This window comes from Prionailurus bengalensis, chromosome A3 (genome assembly GCF_016509475.1).
Source record: "Prionailurus bengalensis isolate Pbe53 chromosome A3, Fcat_Pben_1.1_paternal_pri, whole genome shotgun sequence".
Lineage (NCBI taxonomy): Eukaryota > Metazoa > Chordata > Mammalia > Carnivora > Felidae > Prionailurus > Prionailurus bengalensis.
This window is the reverse complement of record NC_057354.1, coordinates 3,851,828-3,873,501: the sequence shown is the minus strand read 5'-3', so window position 1 is coordinate 3,873,501 and position 21,674 is coordinate 3,851,828. Positions and strand designations below refer to the sequence as shown.

The 21,674-nt window shown below is 58.1% G+C and overlaps 1 protein-coding gene across 2 annotated transcripts in view; it reads left to right on the top strand.

Moving 5' to 3' along the window:
* Positions 1 to 249: 249 nt before the first annotated feature.
* Positions 250 to 21,674, top strand: part of PHACTR3 (phosphatase and actin regulator 3) — a 213,032-nt gene continuing 191,607 nt past the window's right edge. For both annotated transcript variants that reach the window (XM_043553554.1, XM_043553552.1), the window contains exon 1: positions 250 to 756. In XM_043553554.1, coding sequence (XP_043409489.1) covers positions 639 to 756 — 118 coding nt within the window. In that variant the 5' untranslated portion in view covers positions 250 to 638. The remainder of the gene's footprint in view (positions 757 to 21,674) is intronic.

The following is a 21,674-nucleotide window of genomic DNA, read 5'->3' as shown; positions in this document are numbered from 1 at the left end:
ATAGCTCAGGATCGCGGCCCCCACCTCCCCTGGGCAGGAGGCAGGCGCCCAGGTATTGAGACCCCTCCCCATCACCACGCTGGCTCTCAGCCCCTTCTCTCGTGACGTCATGCTCCTCTCGCGTGGCATGATGGGAGAATCCTAATGTTTTCCAACAGATGCTCCAAGAACAGCTTTCAGATTAAAGCAATTGCAAGAGCAAAGATTTTCCTTTTTTCCCCTTTTTTTCCAGGGGGGGGTGGGGGGTGGGGTGGGGGGAGGGAGCGCCCCCAGAAATTCCTGGACATCACCCCCTGCCCCAAGCACGCAATAAACACTGACAAGAAAAAGTTTTTATTTCCTGGTTCAACTTTTTTTTTTCCCCTGGAATATAGACTGAAGAATGGGAATAAACACGAATAAATAGCAGAGCGAGGCCGCGCGCGCCGGGATGCGCCTGGCTGCAGCCGCCAGGCTATTGTCTAACCGCCCTGAAGCCAGCCTGGCGTTGTCCCCCCGCTCCTTCCCTCTCCCTGTCCCTTTTGATTTTCCTTTTTAAAAAGACGCCCCCTCCAGCCCCCTCGCCTGTGACCTTGGCCGCCTCGGATGCTCTGATTGCACGCGCCTTCCTCCAACTTGCCCCCGCGCCGGCCAGGCCCATGGCCGCGTCCGAGGACGGGAGCGGCTGCCTCGTGTCGCGGGGCCGCTCGCAGAGTGACCCCAGCGTCCTCACCGACTCCTCGGCCACCTCCTCCGCGGACGCCGGGGAAAACCCAGGTAACGGGGGCCGGGCGAGGGCGGCCGGGCAGGTGGGCAGGCCGGGGCCAGGTGGCGCTGGGCTCGTCCGCGGCGCCGCTCCGCGCCGCGCTCTGCAATCGGGGAGCCGCGCCAGGACCCGGGCGCTCGGGCGCCGCAGTTCGCGTCCCCGGGAACGCGGCCGGGGCGCCGCGGAGCCCTTTGTCCGGGCAAGAACCGAGCTCGCCGGGCAGAGCCGGGCGCCCCGCATCGGCCCTCCCTGCAGGCTTGGGGGGCGCTGCCCGCCCCTCCGAGGGGCTTCCCTGCCTTGCGTGGCTGACCAGCTGGGGAAGGAGAGTCAGACCTGTGGCCGCCTCCGCCGGCGCCGGCTCGGGGCTCTGGCCCCCTCCCCGCGGCCCCAGCTCCCGCGGCCGGGGCTTGGGCGTCCCCCCCGCCCCGGCCCGGGCAGGGCAGCGCTCCCGCGGCCACCGCGCCGAGGGGCTTCCGCTGGGCGCCCGGCTCCGGCGGGGCCTGGCCGCCTCTCGGGACAGGTGTGCCCGGCGGAGCCGCGGGCGGGGAGATGAAGGGAGTGCGCCGGGCTGGAGCCCGCTTGCGTTCAATTATTCGGACTTTGCCCACTCCCCCGCCCCCGCCGCAGCCTCGATTGTTTAGGTGATAAATCCGGCCACAAAGGCGTCTATATGGCTTGATTGATTACTTTCCAGAGAGGAAGAAAGGCCTAATAAAGCAGGAGGGGGGTGGGCTGTGCGGGGCCTGTCGCCATGGAGACGCAGGAAGCAAAGTGATCATTAAAACCTTTCTCCACCAGAAGGCAATTTTCACTTCACAGAGAGAAGTCTGAGCTTCTGAAACGTAGGGTTCAAAAAAAGAATCAAGGCTGGTGTTTTGGTATCCAGCCACTGGACGCGATTTCCTATGGGAGAAGCACAGCGTCCCCTCACAGATTAGGTTTTGACGAGAAGTTGCCCGTTGCCTTTGGCAGAAGACTTGTTTTCTCTGAATGCGCCCCCCCCCCACCCTCCCAGATGGGGACCTGGACACGTTAAATGGTGGGCATCAAAATCTAGATGATCCCTGGGGCTGGGGCGGAAGGCAGGCTTTGTGGGGAGGGATTCCTTCACTTCCCTGCAACGCACAGGAGCTTCGCTCTCTAACTACAGAGAAAGACCTCGTAAAGGCAGCTCTGTGGGCACCAGGGCCCAATTTGACATTTTAAACAATAAAGCCATGCAAGGCTTGTAAGATTTCTTTGTTAGGACTGTTGACACTGTGTCGTTTGGTCAAACTAAGGTACCAGCCGAGGAAATCCCTCCACTTCTAGATTTGGGAGGGTAAGTTGATTTCCTCGGAGTTTCAAGCGGAGCCGGCCATGAGCAGACCCTTAAGGCTTTAATTAATCCTTTTATTAGGAATCGGGGATTAAGCCCTCGGCACTCCATGATGGATTGGTTCTCTCTGTGTCGGAGATGTGCATCCATGACGGTTCCAATTATGGAAGTTGAGTGGCTCGTCACGAGAGAATCCTTTCCAGCTTCTTTTGTCTCCCTGGCAGTAAAAGGAAGCAAACTTGAAACGGAAATTATGGAGGATTTAGCTTTTTGGCTGTCTGTGAGTTGATGCCTCCGTGGGTGGGAACAGAGGGCTCGGCAGGTGGCTGGTGCTGGCCCACCAGGGAGAGGTGGCAGGCTTGGATGATTAAATGTTGCCGTGGGAGGGCAAACGCTGGAGTTAGTCTCTGGTTCAGATGGTCAGAATGGGACCCCGAGAGCAGATGTCTGAGGCGAAAAGTCTAGAGCCTGTACCGTTCTGTGAGTGGTAGAACCTTGCTGAAGATATCAGGCAATTAAGTATTTATGGATTGTGTTAAGCAGAGGAGTTCTGGCAGAAAGAGAATCAGAATCTTCGAGTTGGAAGCAGCCCGGGAGCTGGAAGCAGGCAGGGTGGACCAGGGGAGCATTTTCTATAGCTGCCTTGCCTGGTTGCCTTGGCAGGTGCTTGCATACCTCTTTTGATGGGGGACTCACTTCTTTATGGGGCAGTGCATGGTTCTCTTGGGGCAGATGTGTCTAAAAATTCTTCAGGTGGCTCATAGGAGTGTACAAGCCATCAGTCCTGATGGGGTCCTCTCATGGTGTGTGTTACTCGGGGTTTCAGAGAGTCTGCTCTTCGAGGGCAGTTACCACACCGTTCTGACTCGTTTCTTCACTGCGTTGAAAAGTCCCAGCCCTCATCTTGTCCTCCCTTTGGGACCTCTTCGTTTGTCTTCCTGCCGCTCTAAAGATCTACTCCTGAAAACTGAAGCCGGTGAACCAGCTGTGGAATAACCCAGTACAAAGTCAAGGAGAAGGGTCATCTCCTTTGGTCTAGATTTTGTATTTTTAGAAAACAGCCCAAGGTTGCATTTACTCTCCACCCCCCCCCCGCCCCGCCCCAAATGCATTTTTAACGCATCACTATGCTCTTAGTAAAAACTCAGGAACATTCTCGGAAAGGTAAAATATCCTTCTCTCTCTCTCTCTCTCCAGAGGTTACTTCTGCGAGGAGCGTAGAGAATCCTCTCTAGATCTTTCCTACAGGTTCATATCTTCATGTTCCTGGAGAACGGTTTTGAGAAAACACTGTATGTCATATTCTTCAGCTTGTGTTTCGGCTACACACTGGGTCTTGGGAGGTCTTGTTCTATGGAACATTTTCATCTCCCTCTCCTCTAATAGGCACATAGTATACCAAGAATACATTTTTCATTGGATATTAGGCATTGGTGTTCTTTCCAAAGTTTACCCATCAGAGTCTGGCTGTGGATGCCCAGGCAAAGCCTCCTTGTGCTTGTGTGTAAATTTCCCCTAGGGCGTGTCCCATCTGGTGGGATGCCAGGGCCACAGGGCACCCACATTTTCTTGTCGTGATATCGCACCCTGGAAAATGTGCCGACTGACATTCTTCCCAGAATCCCCGAGAGTGCCCTTTCTCTGCAGGCTTGCCAACATCTGAGGTCATCAATCTCCTCTTCCCCGCACGAAGAGTGACAAATGGTGGCTCATTGTGTTAATTTGTGGGTCCTTGATCGCTGGTGAGCGCGAGCAGCTTTTTGTGGCCTTATTAGTGCATTAAATCTCTCAGTGGCCACGTCTGTGGCCACGGACTGTGTGGCGGGCATGAACGGCTTTCCCCGAGGGCCCATGCTTCCACTCTCTCCGCATCATTGCTGCGTTAACAATAATGTTGCATCTTCGCAAGACTCTTCTCTGTGAATCCCTGCTCGGTGCCCACAGGCACGGCCAGGCCTTCTCCCCCAGTTGAGCTGGAAACAAGGTGAGACAGCACCCCGTGACCTTTCATCCTTCCGAGGAGTCCTACTCACGGGGAGTTTTGCTAGGCTTTTTTCTGCCCCCTGCACCGAGAAGGTGGTCTGTGACCTCCTCCCTGTCCTCCTCCTTCCCTCACTGTCCCTATCCTGTCCCCTCGCTGGCCTTGCCCGGTGCCCCTTCCTGACCCTCTCTTCGCTCGGATTCTGCTGCATTTCGCTCTCCTGGCTCCCTGCTCAGCCGTCTCATCCTCCTTGCAGTGGGCACACTGGGGGTTCCTGTAGGGCCCTCTGCTGACTTCTTTCTCCACTCCACACCCCTCCCCCTTTCCCCAGATGCAGGACCAGAGTCCCCTGGGACTGACGTTTGCACCCTTTCTGTGGGGCCTGGCTGTTTCCCTTTGTGAAGCTTCTGCTCCGGGGGCCAACCAGTGGGGGACCTGTGCTTTTGGGCAGGTTCCTCGGGCTTGACACCCTTCACGTTGGTGCCTACTCACTCTCTGCGGTGGGGGCCGCCCTGGGCCCTTAAGATGCTAAGCGGCATCCCTGGCCTCTACCCACTAGACGACAGGAGCTCCCCACCCCCTAGTTGTGACAACCAAAAATGTCTTCAGACATCTCCTGGTGTCCCCTGGGGGCAACGTCTCCCCGGAGAGCTGCTGATGTGGACCGTCGGTTCCCAGTGTGTATTAGTCACCTGGAGTCCTGACCTGGAGTCCTGTTAAACCCAGTGTTTCTGCTTCGGCATGTCCGGGAGGGGCCCTGGTAACGTGCATTTCTAACAAGTGACAGGGTGGGGCTCAGGTGACCTCCCCTGGGGGACCGCTGAGTCCAGCGCTCAGCCATAGCCTCGGTCTCTGTGCTGACAACTTCTGCGCGTGTGTGTCCCCATCCGCGTGTCTGTGCCCGTGTGTGTGACCACGTGGGCCCTGCCCCGTGTGACTCCTGAGCTCCAGCCCTTGGTGTCCCGCGGTCCCCTTCCCGTCCTTCAGGTCTCGGGCTGATGTTGCCTCCTGTCCCTCCTTTCTGATTTGCTCGTGGCGCGCTTCACCTCCTGGGATCCCGGTGTGTGTCATCCATGAGGACTGTCCCCCTCTAGGCCCGGAGCCCCGCACAGAGCTCCCACGCAGGAGGCTCCAGAGAGCATGTGTGGAACGCATGGGTGCAAGCACAGACCACAGGCGTAGCTGGCGAGGCTTGGGGCTGGCCAGCTGGACCGGCCTCTGTGCAGCTCAGCTCGGGCACAGCCAGAGGGTGGCTGGGAGACCAGCAGCGGCTCCCTTCTGCAGCCCTACTTTGAGGGGGAGGAGCCTTTCCGAGCGTCCTGTGCCCTCCTGAGCTGCGGGCTGCCACACACGGACACGTGCCAGGCCACACCCTCGCTGGTTGCGTCCTCCGTGCTCCAGCGGGCCCCCTTTCTCCCTGGTGGTTCTGCCACGGTCCCCCCCCCCCCCCCCCCCGCCTTGCTCCAGTGCCCTCCTCCCCGAGTCCTGAGTCCCGGGGGTCTCCCTCTGGCCCCTCGCAGAGTGTCCGCTTGGCCTCATTAGGAGCGAAACTACGCGGTAATAACCTTGCCAGCTTCTTCGGGCTTATTAAAACTAAAAGCCAGATGCGTTAAAAAAATGTATGGGGTTTAAGAGCTTAAGAGTTTTTGTCTGATGATGAAAGCACTGCACATTCCTTACCGGAAAAGATTGGATGCTTCTGAAATTTCTGTTCCCTTCTCACTTGAGTGCAGCACAGAAGGCCACGACCGCGGACGGCTTTGTCGCTGGGGCCTTCCCAGGTGCCCGCACGAGGAGGTCAGCCGCCACAGTTGAGGGTCCCGGCTTTCCCCCTCCCCACCCTGCACCCCTTTTGATCACGTTAGCCAATTTCCCGCTGTCTTGTCACTCTTTGAAGTGATCTCACTGATGTATTTGACAGCCTAGTTTATTTTTTGTCCCTCCCTCTGGAAAGCACCTTCCAGTATGGTAGTCACTAGCTACCTACTGTAGCAATTGAAATCTAAGTTAAATAAATGAAAATGAAAATTTCCTGGCCCCAGCTGCACCGACCACATTTCAAGAGCTCAGTAGCCACGTGTGGCTGGTGGCTGCCATACTGGAAAATGCAGATCTAGACCATCCCGTCCCCAGAGTCCCCAGAACGTTGGGCCAGCACTGTTCTGAATGGGAAGCCCCCTGAGGGCAGGGCCTTGTCCATTATCCTCTTGGTTATGCCGCACTTGGCTGTTTCCCAGTGAATGTTTGTTGATGGCGTTGAGTCCACCCGAGCTGGTCATGGTCCGGAGCTCTTCTTCTGGAGGGACCCTTGGCCTCCCTCAGTCTCATCTTCTCATGTTCCTAAGGGAGGACATCCAAACAGAGATCATTTCTTATCCGCACAAGATTCATTTATTTCGACTCAGTGAGCTTCCCCAGAGAAGCTAAAATGTGCCATGTTGGGTCCTTGCTGGATGGCTGTCTTCCACGAAGACAGCAATGCCATCCAGACAGATACTCTGCCTGGAGCTGGACGGGTGGGTCCAGGTGTTGGCTTTGCCACACGCAAGCTCAGTGACTTTGGACAAGTCACCTCACCTGTCTGAACCTCCATTTCCTGTATGTCACATAGTGGTAGTTATTGTTCCTGACTCCCGGCGGGTGAGGCTTACTGAGCTGTTGTCTGTACCGGTGAATGCATTTTGAGACATTGCTCGTTGCTGTCTCAGCTCTGAGGAGACAAGCGTCTCCCGACATCCTCGGAGATGGTTCCGTCTTCGGTGGATAAGGTCAGGAGGCAGTGGACCCTGCGAGGAGGGCAGGAGGCAAAGGAGGGGCAGCTCCCGGGGCTGTTTGCAGCCCCTCCTATGACTGGGTCCGCATCAGGGCCGAGCTGTCAGCCTCTCTGTGCTTCATTGTCTGCAGCTGTGACTGTGGGTCAGCCCGTACTGACCCGGCGGGGGCTGGTCAGGACCCGGGGCCCCACAGTGTCTCAGGAAATGGCGATCAGAAGGAGGAGGAAGGTTCTGGTTCAAGTTCAGGTTCTGGTCTCCCTGGACGCTTGCAGTAGCTTGCTGTGTGGATGGTCTGGCTCTACCCGTCTCTTCCCACCCAGCCGTTGGCTCCAGACCTCACCTGCCCTTTCCCATAACCACTGTTTTCCTAGGGCCGTTTCTGCCTCCATGGCTTCCTCCCTGTCCAGCCCCCGGGTCCCCTTCCTCAGACGCTGCTCCCCAGCTGCCCGCCAGCCCCCTCCCCAGACTGCGGTCCATCCAGAGTCCCCTCGCCTCCAGGTCGCTGCCTCTGGTCCTATAATTCTGGGACAGCATTTTGGGTGGTCTCGGAAGAAGATGTGAATACGTATTCTGGGGGAGAGAATGGTTCACTTTTGTGAGTTTGCCTGGCAGGCTCCTTTGGGAAAAGGGCACCCAGGGCTACCACAACACCCCGTTTCAAGACCTATGCTGGAAATCCAGATTTTGATGTGAAATGTGATTTTTAAATGTTGTCAAGTTTATCAGTTAGGGATCGGTTTGGCTTCACGTAACAGGAAAGCCAAGTAGAGCCCCGGCTGGATTAGGATCAGGGCTTTGGTCTAGGGAGGCGCAGATAGCCCACCGGCTTCCTGGTCACGGGTTGAGGGCTCTGTGATTTCCTGGTAGCAGCTGGTTACAGGGTGGTTGCACCTCTCGCAGTAGGTACACTTTCTGGGCAGGACGAAGGGGCTGGGGACAGGTTGAGGGGTGTCCGGCTGCTGAGTCATGACCCTCCTTTCCTGGGAGCCGTACCCAGTGACGTCTGCTTACGCGTCATTGGCCAGAAGGGTTCAAGTTGCCACCAGCAGCTGCAGGGGGCTGGGGAACGCGGGGCTTTGGGTGGTTGGTTTTGTTTGTTTTAGGTGCATGGCTACCCTTAACAAGAACCGGTGAAGAAGGGGGTAAGAAGAGTGGCTGCGGGTCATCAGCTGCCGTCCCTGCCAGGGCAGCCTAGAAACAAACAAAGCCCCAAGCCAAACCACGCACATCTGGGGATGCATGTGGCCCGCAGGCTGCCCTTTGAAAATTACATAGAAGGCATCTCGGGAAGGCTGAAGCAATTATTATGTTTCATGACATTTCTTTACCGAGAAATTAAAGGTTGGGAGTAAGATGTGTGATCTAAGCCTGAACATTATGTCCATCCAAATTTTATTTGATAATATTTGTTCGGGGTACAAGACTGACAAGGTCACTGGCCTTCACGGAGCTGACAGTCTGGTGAATTATTGATAGCTGGAGTGAAAATGTGCTCGTCGTCAACTCTGTTTTCTACACGGGGCCATCACACTTGTGTTTCACTTTCCTCTAAACCCTCGAGGAAGCACCAGAGGGCTGGGGAGGCTGAGGACCCCAACGGGGAGGCACACTTGGCGGGAGGGGGGGAGGTGGTGGAAGCTTGAATCCTGGTGAGTTTGATGCCCCACCCACACACCTGCCACGCCCACTGCGTGCCTGACCCACCCCTGTCCGCTGGGCTCACTCCCTGCCCCACCCATGCAGCCCCCCCACTCACCCTGCCCCACTCACCCCTGTCCATCCCAGCCACTGCCTGCCCCGCCCACTGTGCCCTGCCCACCCTGCCTGAGCTGCCCACTCTCTGCCTGACCTGACCCACCCGTGTCCACTCTGCCCCTTCCCTGTTCCACCCACCCTGCCCCTCTCACCCCTGTCCATCCCAGCCACTGCCTGCCCCGCCCACTCTGCCTGCCCCGCCCACTCTGCCTGCCCCGCCCATTCTCTGCTGGCCTCTTCACACACCTTCCCTGAAGGGCCTCAGTCTTTGAGATGGAACAGGTGCCTCTGCTTCGTCCCTTTCCTGGCTCAGGCAATCCATCTGACAGATGTATATGTATCTGTAGTCACATAAACACACAGACAGACATATTCCTCCATTTCCCAGTCCATTTAACCAGAATGGCCACCAGGACGAGATTTATTTATTGAAAGTCAGGCAAGGTGATGGCAGAGACTCAGCCGATGGCTGAGTCGTTGAAGGTTTTATCTTTAATGGGCTGGGGCGGTGTCCCTGTTTGTTAAAGCAAGTCATTGGATGGGCAGCTTGGCATGTCCCTTATCCAGTGGGCACCGCATTAAGTACACTTTGACATTGATGAGTGGGCAGTCACAAAATGAATCTGCCAAGACCCCAGGGGAGGACGGGAGCTGTGGCTACATGACTTAATAAATATATTTATTACGTGTTGTTATGCAGCTGTTTTAAGTGTAACACTTTGTTAAAGTCACAATCTTTGTCAATACTCTTACTGATGAGTTGTGTTATTACTTTATTTTGGGGGGCCGTTACTTCTTGGAAGTTTGTGTCTATGTGCAGAAAAATTTTTGCCGTGTTGTAATCACTAGCTCAGGGGATTTAAATAAAGTCAGAGAGATGTGCCAGAAATGATCTTTTTTGCTTCCCTTTGGCAGGAAAACATCGTCCCGGGCAGTGTTAATTCTGGGATGACTGTGTTTCTGCAGCCACATGAGTCAGGTTGTCGTTGACCTTGGCATGTTGGTCAGGGTCTTTTGTGCAAAGCTCCTGAGCGTGTGCGAGCGTCAGGACTGTCTCAGCACCTGGGCGCCGCTCTGCTGGGGTCGCCTGGCCCTGCCCCACGTTCTTTATTTTTTCACTGGACTCTAGGTGTGACCGTGGAAGTGGGCTCTCCAGAGAGAGTGGTGGTGTATGATCTTCCTTTAAATCAAATTTATTTACGTACAGAAGAAGACGGCCTCAAAACATTATAAAGTAGCTGCGGTAATGCCCGGAAACACGAGGAGACACAGGCACGGCAGAGGTCACAAAGGGGGCGTAGGTTTCGGAGGAAGGGAGAGATGCTGTATGTTATCGTCCTGGGCTTGTGACCCTGGTTGGCATTTCTCCGTCTGCTGCCGTATCGAGCACTGCTGTGTGCAGGGGGGGACGGCGTGAGGGGCGATGGAAACACGTACTGCCTGTCCTGGAGGCTCACGGTCTGGCTAGCGACGTAGCACGTCAACGAGTACAGAGCGACAGGTTACCTGCGTAATAAGCCCAGACCCCTCACGTTTGTCTCCTTCTGTGCTGTTTCGAGTTCGTTCCCTCCCAGCGATCGGGGGTCTGCAGCACGGAGCATTCACCGGCGAGCAGGTGTCTGCAGGGTGGCAGGTCCAGGATGGGCCCTGGATGCACAGCCAGCACCTCTTTCCCGCACGCGCCGCATCCTCCGTGGGCCCAGGAGTGGTGTCTCGTGGCAGGTGGAGACGCACGGGGGGCCTCTTCGGTCTCGCGCCTTCACTTCCGGCTCCGTCTGTGAGGACAGGCACGTGGGCGGCGTGCTGAGCAAGGGATGTACACTCGGCCCCGGTGGGCGGAGCGGGCGGGTCACACGTGGACGCAGGAGGGGTGGGGAGCGGGGGCCGTAGCGCAGACCCCACGGTGGGCTCGCTTCCCCTCGTAGACCGCCAGCGCCCAGAGACGACGGGCTCGGCCGGCTTGACGTCGCCATCCCCTGCCGCGTCTGACATGGCAGGGCTGACATGGGGACACTGGCCGACAAGGTGTGGGGGGGGATCTGGCGGGTCCGTGGGCTCTGGCGTCAGGCTGCCTGGGTCCACGTGCCTCCTTACGTCTCTCGGCCTCGGTTTCCCCATCTGTAAAATGAAGATTGCTTGTAGCGCTGCCTGCAGTGAAGGGTGGCCGTGGGGACCCGGTGGGTTGGTTTCTGTAAGGCGTTGAGCAGGGTGCCCGTCACTATGGACAGGCTTCCCCTCAAGGCGTCTTGGTGGCCCCTGAGCATTTTGGCCAGGGACACTGGGGAGCCCTGGTCCTCTGCAGCACTGAGGCTCTGACACCCACGTGTCCCGCTGGTGCCCTCATGACGTTGCAGGAAGAGTCCCTCCTGGCCTGAGGTCACCACCGCCTGGCGAAATCAGCCGTTCCTTCCCGCCTTCTCACCCTGGCCCCTGCTCGTCCCTGGGGCTGGTTCACAGGGTTGCTGGTACGGGAGGGACACTCCTCCGGAGGCTCCGTGCGCATCTTCCTAGTTGGGGAGCTGAGCTGGGGGAGTCAGGATGTAACAGGGCCAGGTCAAACAGCAAGGTCGCAGGCTGGGTCACAGCCACAGCTGGGGTGCCGGGCTGAGAGCCCCGGGGCTGATGCTCAGTGCTGGCCTTGGGCTCAGGAGGGGGCATGTGGACAGAGGGGACCCTCCTGTCCCTCTTCCCCCCCCCACCCCCCCACCCTCATGGGTAGCTGGTTCTGCCTCAATAGGAAGCAATGAAAGACTTAGGGATAATTTACTATTTTGTCTCCTTTTTTAGTGGGATTTAATATCTCCAACATGGAACAAACGAGGGGCCTGGCCTGGTGCTTCGGTCCATCCGGGCAGCCCCTCTGGTGGGGGCACAGGCCCTCTCCCGTTAGTGTTCCCCGGCAATCTCGTCTTTTCCTTAAGGTCATTACTGCAGACACTGGTGGCATCTTCGCGTGACAACTTGCCTCTGATGTCTCTTTGTGCCTTCTGTCTGTTAGGACTGGTGTTACCCGCCGTTGTGTTCTCCGCTCCAGGACAGTCCTGCCCGGAGTAGGCGTTCAGGGAACGTGGCTTTTATCTTGAGTATATGATAATGACACCCATGTCACCAATGGTGTGGCTGCCATTCGCGGGTGGCCACGCGCAGAGGTGACATTGAGGGGCAAACGTCCTCCACATAGCAGCAACAAAAGGCCATGACGGCTTTGGGGTGTCGGGGTGAATGGTCTTGCCCTTCCGGAAATCCCCAGAGCAGATGACCGAGTGTAAAGGGCGGCCGCTCAGAGCGCGACTTATTGGTAGTGCGCGTTGCTACAAAGAAGCCTACAGATTTGTTAATAATTAGTCTCTGTGTGCTTTTTAAAATTGACTAACGACAGTTTATTCCAGGGGGATATTAGCGCAGAGCAGCTGTTCTCTCAGGAAAATGCAGGTTCCAATCAGTCGTTTTGTTTCTGGTTCCTTTTTCTGACCCTGGGCGGAGCCGCCGTTGGCTCTTGCTTGGTGAGCCCGTTAGCCAGGGGGCAGAGGTCGTTTCTCCCACGGGCACCCAGGAGCCCAGCCACCAAACATTTCACGGGGTGGGACATCGCTGGTTGCGGAGAGGCTGTTGGGTGGCTCCTTTCCCCAGCCCAGGCTGTCACTGGAAAGGACAGGCACAGAACACGTGCGTGACAACACCGGGTAGCTCATTGCAAGTGGGTGCTCCCCTCCACGTCCCCTCCGTCCTTCCTCCCATCCCACAAACCAAGTGCTCTCTCTTAGGCCAGGTGTGATGGCAGCATGGGGACGGCGTGGACAGCCGAGGCGGAGGCACCGCCCCATGCCCCTGGGGTAGTCTAGCGGGGGCCTCGAGCAGGGACTGGAATATCCCATAGGCGAATACCAGTCACGCCGAGGTGAGATTGCCCTGGTGCTATGAGGGGGCCTGCAGGCTGGGGGGGCTCAGGGAAGGTGTCACTTGAGTCGAGGACTGAAAAGTGGGTATGAGTGATGGGAAAGGCAAGGTTTCCTGGGTGGAGAAAATGGCCCGTGCAAAGGCCCAGAGGTAGGATGCTCAACGGGTAAAGTGAGCCAGTGGCTGGGGGGGGGGCGGTGCATGTCACCATGTGTGCGCGTGTGTGTACCCACGTGCAAGGGAGGGGGAGGCGGTGGAGAGCTCCAGGCGTCCGGCCTGCTCTCCTTGTGCTCGCGGACCCCTGTGAGGGTTTTTGTAGGTGAGGGACCTGGCTGCACGTGGATGGGACTTCTCTGGGGAAGGAAGCCTGGAATCAGGCCTCACTGCAAGGATTGGGAGGGCCACCTCCGCGTAGTCCCTGTCCCCCTTGGGAAGCTTGGGGCCCATCTCAGCATCGGGGCTGGGACCGTGGTCGGGGCACATGCCACCTGTCCTCCCCCCCGACCCAGTCTCTCTGGCCTGCGGTGAGGGGTCTGTGAGCCCACATTCACCCCCGTCTTCCCTCTGTGGGTGCTCCAGAAACCCTTCCCGTGTCCCTCATGGTGGCTTTTCTCCCACGTGCCCGTGCACAGGATGCTGAGCACAGGCTCCGGCGGGTGCCTGTACTGTGCTAAGCGGGAGGAAGGGAGCAGGCCCCGGGGACAGAGGAATAGGGTCTCCTTCACAGAGTCTCTGGGGGTTTACGTCAGGCTTCCTCCTCCCCCTTCTATCCCTCCCTGCCTCCCTTTCTTTGTTTTCCTCCTTCCTTCAGCCTTCCTTCCTTGTCCCCTCCCCCTCCTCTCTGCACTCCCTGCTCCGCACTCCTCCCTGTTCTCTGTGCTCCTCCCTCCTGCTTGTGCTCCCCCTTCTTGCCTGTGCTCCTCCCTCTCCTTCCTCATCTGTGCTCCTCCCTCCTCCTAGTGCTCCTCCTTCCTGCCTGCGCTCCTCCCTCCTCCTTGTAGTCCTCCCTCCTTGTGTTCCTCCCTCCTCCCCGTGCTCCTCCTCCCCATGCTCCTCCCTCCTCTCTGTGCTCCTCCCTCCTCCTTGTAGTCCTCCCTTCTTGTGCTCCTCCCTATGCTCCTCCTTCTGGCCTGTGTTCCTCCCTCCTCCTTGTGATCTTCCTTCCTTGTGCTCCTCTCTATGCTCTTTACTCCTCTCTGTGCTCCTCCCTCCTCCCCGTGCTCCTCCCTCCTCCCCGTGCTCCTCCCTCCTCCCCGTGCTCCTCCCTCCTCCCCGTGCTCCTCCCTCCTCCCCGTGCTCCTCCCTCCTCCCCGTGCTCCTCCTTCCTGCCTGCGCTCCTCCCTCCTCCTTGTAGTCCTCTCTCCTTGTGCTCCTCCCTCCTCCCCGTGCTCCTCCCTCCACCCTTCCTGACAGGCAGAGGCAGCAGTGGGGGAGGTCACACAGAGACTCACCAGCAGCCCTTTCAAGGTCAACCTGCCACCTGTCTCTCAACGTTCACGTAGCTTTTTGTCCTTGCTTTGTCAAAAGTCATTGGAGGAGTGAGTCCCAGCACGCGTGTGCGCACACGTGTGTGTATTTTTGTATGTGTGTGTGCACACGTCCATGCACTGCTGTAACCTCTCATGGTTTTCAAAGGCCTGGGTGGGAAAGGAGCTGGGCCAGGCCCCACGTCTGTCCTTCCTGCAGACAGCTGGAGCCAGCAGCCGGTGCCCAGGAGCTGGCCTTCCGGGCAGGCTCGGACCCCCGCCCTGCCGGTTGCCGCTGGCCGGCCTCCGCACATGCCTTCATCAGGCAGTGCCTCAGTTTCGTGCTCCGTAGAATGGACACAGTGACGTTCCCACCTCCTGGAGTGGTATCGAGGTGTGGATGAGGCGGGCAGCCTCGGGCCAGTAGGTCAGCTGTAAGTGGCCTCCAGGCGCGTGCCCCGTGGATGTCAGCAGGTGGAGGCGAAAGCGAGGCGCCCCCCCCCCCCCCCAACTGGGGTAGCAGCCTTCTCCTGGTGCCCACTGGGCGGCGAGGCTGGTGACAGGCCGCCCCGGCTGGGGAGGGCGCTGCTCGGTACCTGCCGGGCCCAGGTGCCGCGGCACGGGTCACCATGTCATTGGGCACGGAAAGGCCTCGCACGCTTCTCGCCTCTCCAGCGGCAGGACAGGCGGGGTCGGAGCCGTCTTGTGCGCTGAGCGGGGCACGGGTCCCACGGGGAGCAGGATGTGCACAGCCAGAGCCAGCTCCGGTCAGGCTGTCCCTGCATCCCTGGACACGTGTGTCCCTCCTGAAAGCCGCGGCTGATATGCAACCCCAGTGTTGCATTTATTTTGAGGAGGGCTTCTGCATGTGTTCTTTTTTTTTTTTTTTTTAATTTTTAACGTTTACTTATTATTGAGAGACAGAGAGGCACAGAGTGTGAGCAGGGGAGGGGACAGAGAGAGGGGGAGACGCAGAATCCGAGACAGGCTCCAGCACAGAGGCTGTCAGCACAGAGCCCGACGCGGGGCTTGAACTCACGGACCGTGAGATTGTGACCTGAGCCGAAGTCAGACGCTTAGCTGGCTGAGCCACCCGGGTGCCCCTTCGGTGTGTGTTCTAATTTTTATCAACTTGGATCAAAAAAATCTTCAGCAAACTCTCAGAACCACGTGTGAGGTGTAAACCTTGAAAAGTAATCCACACCCCCCCTTGGAAATACAGGCAGAGAAGGAAAAGTAAATGTTTCCCATGGGAGGTGGCAGGTACCATCCTTTTTAGAAAATAAGCAGGTTTTTAAAACTGGAAAAGTCATACATGTACATGTTGAGAAAAATCCGTGCCGGCCGGAGACAGGATGGGGGAGGGTCGGCGGCACCCTGGGCTGTGGTCTGTTCTTTTCTTCTCTGCGGTCTGTTTCTCCTCTCCGGGCCTCGGGTTCCCCACCTGTGAAATGGGAACGCTGTAGCCGTATCCACACCTGGTGGTTGCCTTCGGGGAGTCTGTCGGGTGTCTGTCACACTCTGTGCCTTCAGGTGGCCTGTGTCCCAGAGACTCAGCCACGCTGAGTTTTTCTGTGTGCTTCCAGAAAATTTCTCTGCATTATTTTCTTGCTCTCTTTTCCCCGTTCTCCACCTTGCTTTTTCCTCTCGAAACTGTGTCTTGCGAGATATTAGGTGTGAAATTTGGACGATGAGTAGGAACGAACCAGCATTCGAAGGTGACTGTTCCAGGCAGAGGGAACAGCATGTGTGGTGGCCCCGTGGCAGAAGGGGCATCCTATGTGAGTGCGGGCCAGACTGCTGGTGCATGGAGGTGGGTGGGAAGACCTCACCGAGGATTTTGGTCTTCATTCTGTTAGCCATGTGGAGCCATTGAAGGTTGTATGAGAGGGTGACCGGTTGGTCCGAGGTTGGGAAGGGTCACGCTGCCCCTGCTTTGGGGGTAAATGGGCTGAGTGTGTGTGTGGGGGAGGTTGTTGCCTGAGAGGATACCTGAGGCGGGGCAGGGAAATGACAGGGACGGCCGGACGGGTGACCTGTGCTGTCACATGGGGGAGACTGAGGCGAGGCTGGGGTGGGGAGGAGAAGAGCTCGACTTTAGGAGGCAGGCCAGGGCAGATGCCAAGAAGGAACGGGCAGTATAAGCTGGGCACCTGGGCTGCAGAGGGTAGGTCCCACTGACATACGAGTTCGAGGCTCTGTGCTTCCCTTGCACAGTCGGGGTGTGGGACTCTGGGAGTGACTTTAAATGTCACCCGGACTCTTTCCTGTGTAGTGTCACACGGGGGGATGCTGACCAGCCGGCCAGCCTTCTGTCCACCCACGGTGCACGCAGAGTGCTGGCTGCTGAGGACAGTCCAGCAAATTCCCTGTCCTCATGGAGCTGGGCTGAGTGGCCTGTGCTGGCCACCCAGGTGGCTTGTGTCACAGTCAGAATACGAAGTCTGGGAAGGGTGGGTCAGCGGGGGGGATGCTGGGTTAGATCGTGTGGCTTTGAGTCCTGAGTCTGTGTGACTTCTGGTGAGTTACTTGCCCTCACTGGGCCCTCCTCCACCTGCAAAAGGGGACAACAGTGTGACTCACTTTGTTTCCAAAGGTGGCCACAGCCATTACCTCCAACCCCACCCTCCCCTTTGCCATGTCTCCCATCAGGCGGGGTGCTCCTGCCCCCTTGGGTCCCCTGTCACTTGCTTTGACCAATAGGACACAGCAGAAGTGACACAGTATGACTTGTGGCCTCTAAAGTAGCCCTCTTGACTGCCATGTAGAGTCATCTGGGCCATCCTGCCAGAGGGGAACTGAGGTGGCCCCGTGATACCCATGCTTGCGAGTGGAGCCTTCCCCGAGGACCCCAGCCCAGGCCGGGCCTCCAGCTGAACACTGCTACGCGAATGAGCCCAGCCCCCCCCCCCACCCCCCACGTCGAGCAGATGAGCCCCTGCCCCTGTTTTTGGCCCACAGCGAGTGAACAGTGAAATCCTAAAATAGGCCCCTGGGTGGTGGGGTGGTTTGTTACGTGCCCGTCGTAGATAGCCGGCACAAACTCTCACTGGTATGTTTGCGTCGCCTGGCATGATTTCCCCCGGTGAGTTACAGTGCGGTCCTTTGTTCCAAGCTGCCGGGCAGGTGCCGACTTTTAAATAAGGTTTCTCTGTCTCTGCCGGCCTCTGGGTCGGCCCTGAATTTGGAGGGTGCACCTGTTACGTCTCTGACTGTGTGCACCTGGCCTGTGTTGACGGCGATGAAGCTTTCTATCCTGAGAGCCAGCAGCTCGGGGATCTTAGTGCTGGGAAGAGGCCGGCCCGTCAGAGGGCCACAGGGCCGGGCTGGATTTTGAAGGGCATTCAACGCAGGTATTCTGAGCCAGGAGTGTTCTTTGTGGTCCCCTATGGGGAGCTTAAAAATGAAATCAATCTGAACTTTCTCCCTGGAATTTGTGATGACCAGCTGTTAACAAGTATTTACTGGGCACCTGTTCTGTCCCTGTCACTGTTTTGGGTGCTGGGGATATAGCAGTAAAGACTATGTTGTCCTCCCTTCAGAGAATGAATCATCTAGTGGGATGAGAGGAAACAGATTGGAAAGAAATAGATGTACGGTGCGACACTGGGCAGTTAAAAATGCCCCCAAGCCAGGCTGGAGAAGAGTGGCAGGGAGGAAAGGCCAGCTATTTGACGTAGCATGGCCAGAGAGACAAGGCAGAAATGAGGGAATTAGTCATGTAAATGCCTTGGAGAATAGCCCTCCAGGCAGAGCAATAGCAAGTGCAAAGGTCCTGAGGTAGGTGTGTGCTTGGGCTGCAGTGGGGGACTCGGACCGAATGGAGTAGAGTAGAAGGTCACGTAGTCAGAGATCGTGGTGGGTGGGGGTGCGCTGCTTGTGGCAAACGTCTCTGTACCTGCGTCCTGTTCCCTAGGGCCACCTCTGCCTCTGTTGTGGTTCCAACTCCGGAACCCTCCAGGCTTGCACCAGCCCTGCAAGTGCCGGGTGGCCGTCATGTTGGTGGCTTGATATCGGCCACCGTGGGAGTATTTACACCGTTGACACTGGCAGGTGCTACATACGCACTCCCCCACCCCCTCGGTCGTGGTCAAAACTCACCAGCACCCAGTGCCGGGCCCCGCCTCAGGCCTGCACTGGGTGCCCGGGGCCTTCTCCCCAGGAGCGGAAGTGTGGCCAGAGCAACCGGGGGAGGGGGTGCCTCAGGGCCACCCGTCAGCTGACGGGACAGGGCGTGTCTCCTGGCCTCCCGTCCTTCAGGGGGGCGGTTCCTGGAGCTCGTGCGGAATACCCCCCCTCCCCGCGCCTACAGCAGTGACCTCGAGATTCCACCTGAATGGATCGTCCTGCTCCCCGACTCCCACTTTCTCAGACCATCTTCCAAGCAGACTGTCTACTCCAAAGCCGCCTCCCGCTCTGCTTCCGGGGAAATCAGAGCCAGACGGTGGGGGAGCCAGATGTGGTGAAACGTGGCCAATTTGGAATGTGGTGTTTTGGAAGGGATGACCCTGAGGGCTTTGGTCTGAGCACCTGGAAGAAGGAGGTCGTCCTGGGCGGCGGCGGGGGGCGCGGAGGTGAGCAGGTTGGCAGTCTGGGCAAATCCGCGTGCCCTTCGGTTCTAGACAGTCCTCTGATCCAACGGCCTATCAGATGCCTGAGTAGAAACAGTGCGGAGTTGGGAGAGGCGTAGACGCTCGCCTGGGCTGAGACAGCATTGAGCGGTCGGGACCCTGGCATCTGACACTCAGCTGCGCCCTCCGCTCCGTCCCTCCTCCCCCCCTCCCCTCCGGGCATCTGCTTTCTTATATCTGCGTATCACCCGTCTGTGTGTCTGTCGTGCTCCCCTCCATCCGTCCATCGCTCGCTTCCCTCCGACCCTTCTTTAGCACTTCCGCCCAGCTGGAGCCTCGCCCCTGCTTGAATGCCCCCAGTGACAGGCAAGTCCCTACTTCTTGAGGATCCTGCTTGGAAGTTTCCAACTCCTGTGACCACTCGAGCGCACTGTCCTCTGGGCCCTGCTCTTCTCTCCCATTTCCTCGCCCCAAGATTTATGGACACTCTCCACTTGCCAGGAGAGAGGCACTTGGGAGTTCAGAGCCGTGCGTCCCCTGGCAGGGCAGCCCTCGCTGCGCTGGGGAAGAATGGGGCCAGTCACGGGGGGGGGGCACCCCCCACCTCAGCTGCAGCTTTAGCTTCCCTCCTCTTGGCTCCCCGGGCAAAGGCAGCTTTGTGCTCCTCGTGGACAAGGCCCGCCATTGAGGCAGGCTGGGGGACACTGTGCAAGAGTGAATGATGGCTAGAAACTAAAATTAGGCATTTCACAGAGAGCGAGCCCTGCGCCCGGGCTCCGCGGCGGGCTTCTGCGTGCCTGCGCGTGAATGAGCCCTTTGCTCTCGGCCGCGGCTCTGAGCTGAGCCCGGGGAGAAAGCCGGTGCTGTTCCCTCCTGGGGCTCTGTGTGACAAAATGAACAAAAACACAAAGAAATGCAAAGCGGCCAGAGGATTGGTTCATTTTCTCCGGGCTACCCGTGGGCCTCCGGACCTGCCTGTGGGGGAAATGAGTGTTCTGGAAGGTTCCAGCGAGTGTTCTGGAAGCTTCCCCCAGTGCATTTTCAGATGGGCCGAGAGGAGGCTGGCTTCAAGGAGGACCCGCGGGCATGTTAATAAGACCAAGGGAAGCGGCAGCCGTGTGCTGCTGGAAAGACGCAGGAGTTGGCCTGTTACCTTTTGTGTTACGTCTTCCAAGCTTTTCATTTTGACGTAATTTTAAACTCCCACGGAAGTTACCAGAAAGCAGTAACGCCTTAGCTCGCGTAGGACACCGAATGGACACCGGGAGACTGGCCGTGTGCTGTAACCAGACCTGAGGCCGCAGCCAGTGTCACCAGGCTTTCCTTGCACATTTTTGCTGTGAGTTGTGTGAAATGTTGGTGCATTTGCAGATTAACCACCATCAGGTGCGTCCCAGAGACCGAAAGCATTTGGCTCCTAGGTCGGCCTTGGTGCCTCAGGGCTGATGTTGGCGCTGGGCAGTGGTGGGGGCGGGGGGCAGGCAACCTCCTCTCCCCGCCAGGCCCCTGCTCCCCTGGTTCCCACCGGCGCTCAGGACCCCTGCCCCCTTCTGCACCGGCTGCTAGAGGAAGCTCACTTTTCCTCTGTGTCGCTGCCCTCCTGGGGCCGTGGTGGTTCCCAGGGTGGCTGTGACAGGGCACTACGCCCTGGCAGCCTACGGAACAGAAACTTGATCTCTCGCGGGTCTGGAGACCGGAAGTCCGAGATCAAGGGGGGCGGAGGGCCGGTTCGTGAGCGCGGCGAGGGTGCGTCCTGTCCAGGCCTCTGTCCCGCATCTCCCCCCCACCCCCCACATCTCTGGACATCGCCTTCCCTCTGTGCACATCTGTCTCTGCGTCCGGGCGGGGTGGTTGGGGCCCACCCATTAAGTGAGGTTAGGAGGACCTCATTCCGACTGGATCACCTCTGTGAAGACCCCATCTCCAGATAAGGCCAGAGACCGGGGATCTGGGTGGGGGCGGGGTGGTACTTCAGCATAGGGATTCCAGAGAATTTAAAGGGGACAGTTCAACCCATAAGAGCAGCCCTCACTCCCTTCCGTCCGAGGGGAGAAGCAGCCCATCTCTGTCCACACCATCTCTGCTAGGACCCGTTGCGTCCCAGGCTTCCTTTCTCCTTCCTCCTCTGGGTGCAGACGCGCTCAGGGATGCCTCGCTTTGGCAGAAGTGACCCACGAACCCCGCCATCACCTGCGCCTTCACATCACTTCCGCCCGAAGCCGGACCCGCCAGGTTTCAGTCACAAGTGTCAAACAGTCCAATTTCCAACTGGCTTGCCCTGGGAAGGGAATTTGCTGGTTCAAGTGGGAAACGAGCCTGGCTTCGTGTTCCCGGACTTCGAGCGCAGCGGGAGCCAAGTGTTCAAGGCTTGGCATTGGGAATCTTTCTCTCCCTCACTCCTCCCTGCTTTCCTCTGTGTTGGATTCCTGTCTTCTGGAAGGCGTCTCCATAGGATGGCTCTTGGCAGTTCCAGACTCACTGCTTACGGCTTCGCGGTCTCTGCGGAGAGGGGGGTCCCCCGGCAAGGTGGGCAAAGCGCTTGGGGCTGGTGCTGATTCAGCTTGCCTGGGTCACGTGTGCAGTCCCGACCAGTCGTTGATGGGAGGGCAGAGGAGTTCGACGGGCCCGCTGGGTTGCGTGCCTGCCTTCTAGCACCCGAGGTAGGGCAGGTGCGTTGAAGTCCACGCGCTGAGGAGGGGCGGGGTGGTCCTCAGGAAACCGCGACGCTGCAGGATGCAGGGAGAGTGGGGATGTGGCGGCCACTCGGCCGATAGTGGGGTGAGCCTCCAAGGACAGGCACCCAGGACAACTCCTGGGCTCTCTTCTTCTGTTGTCTGTCTGTCTCTCTCAAAGCTCGAGTGTTTTGTGCCACCGTCCTGTTCTTTTCCTTCCAGCGAACTTTTTGCGTCTGTAACTCTTATTTGTTCCCACATCTCCCTCTCCCTCCTGATCATGAGCTCCAGGAAGGAAGAGATCCCGTCTGAGTGGTTCCCCCGCCTCGGCCAGCACCTGGACAGCGACTAGTGTGTTCCGGGATGGCTGTGTTGCCTGGGACAAGTTGCTTGACCTCTCTGGCCTTGCGTTTCTTACCTGTGATAATGGTTCTCACCTCACCGGCTGGTGGTGACAATGTCACGAGACACCCTTTGGGAAAGCGTTTAGGGCTC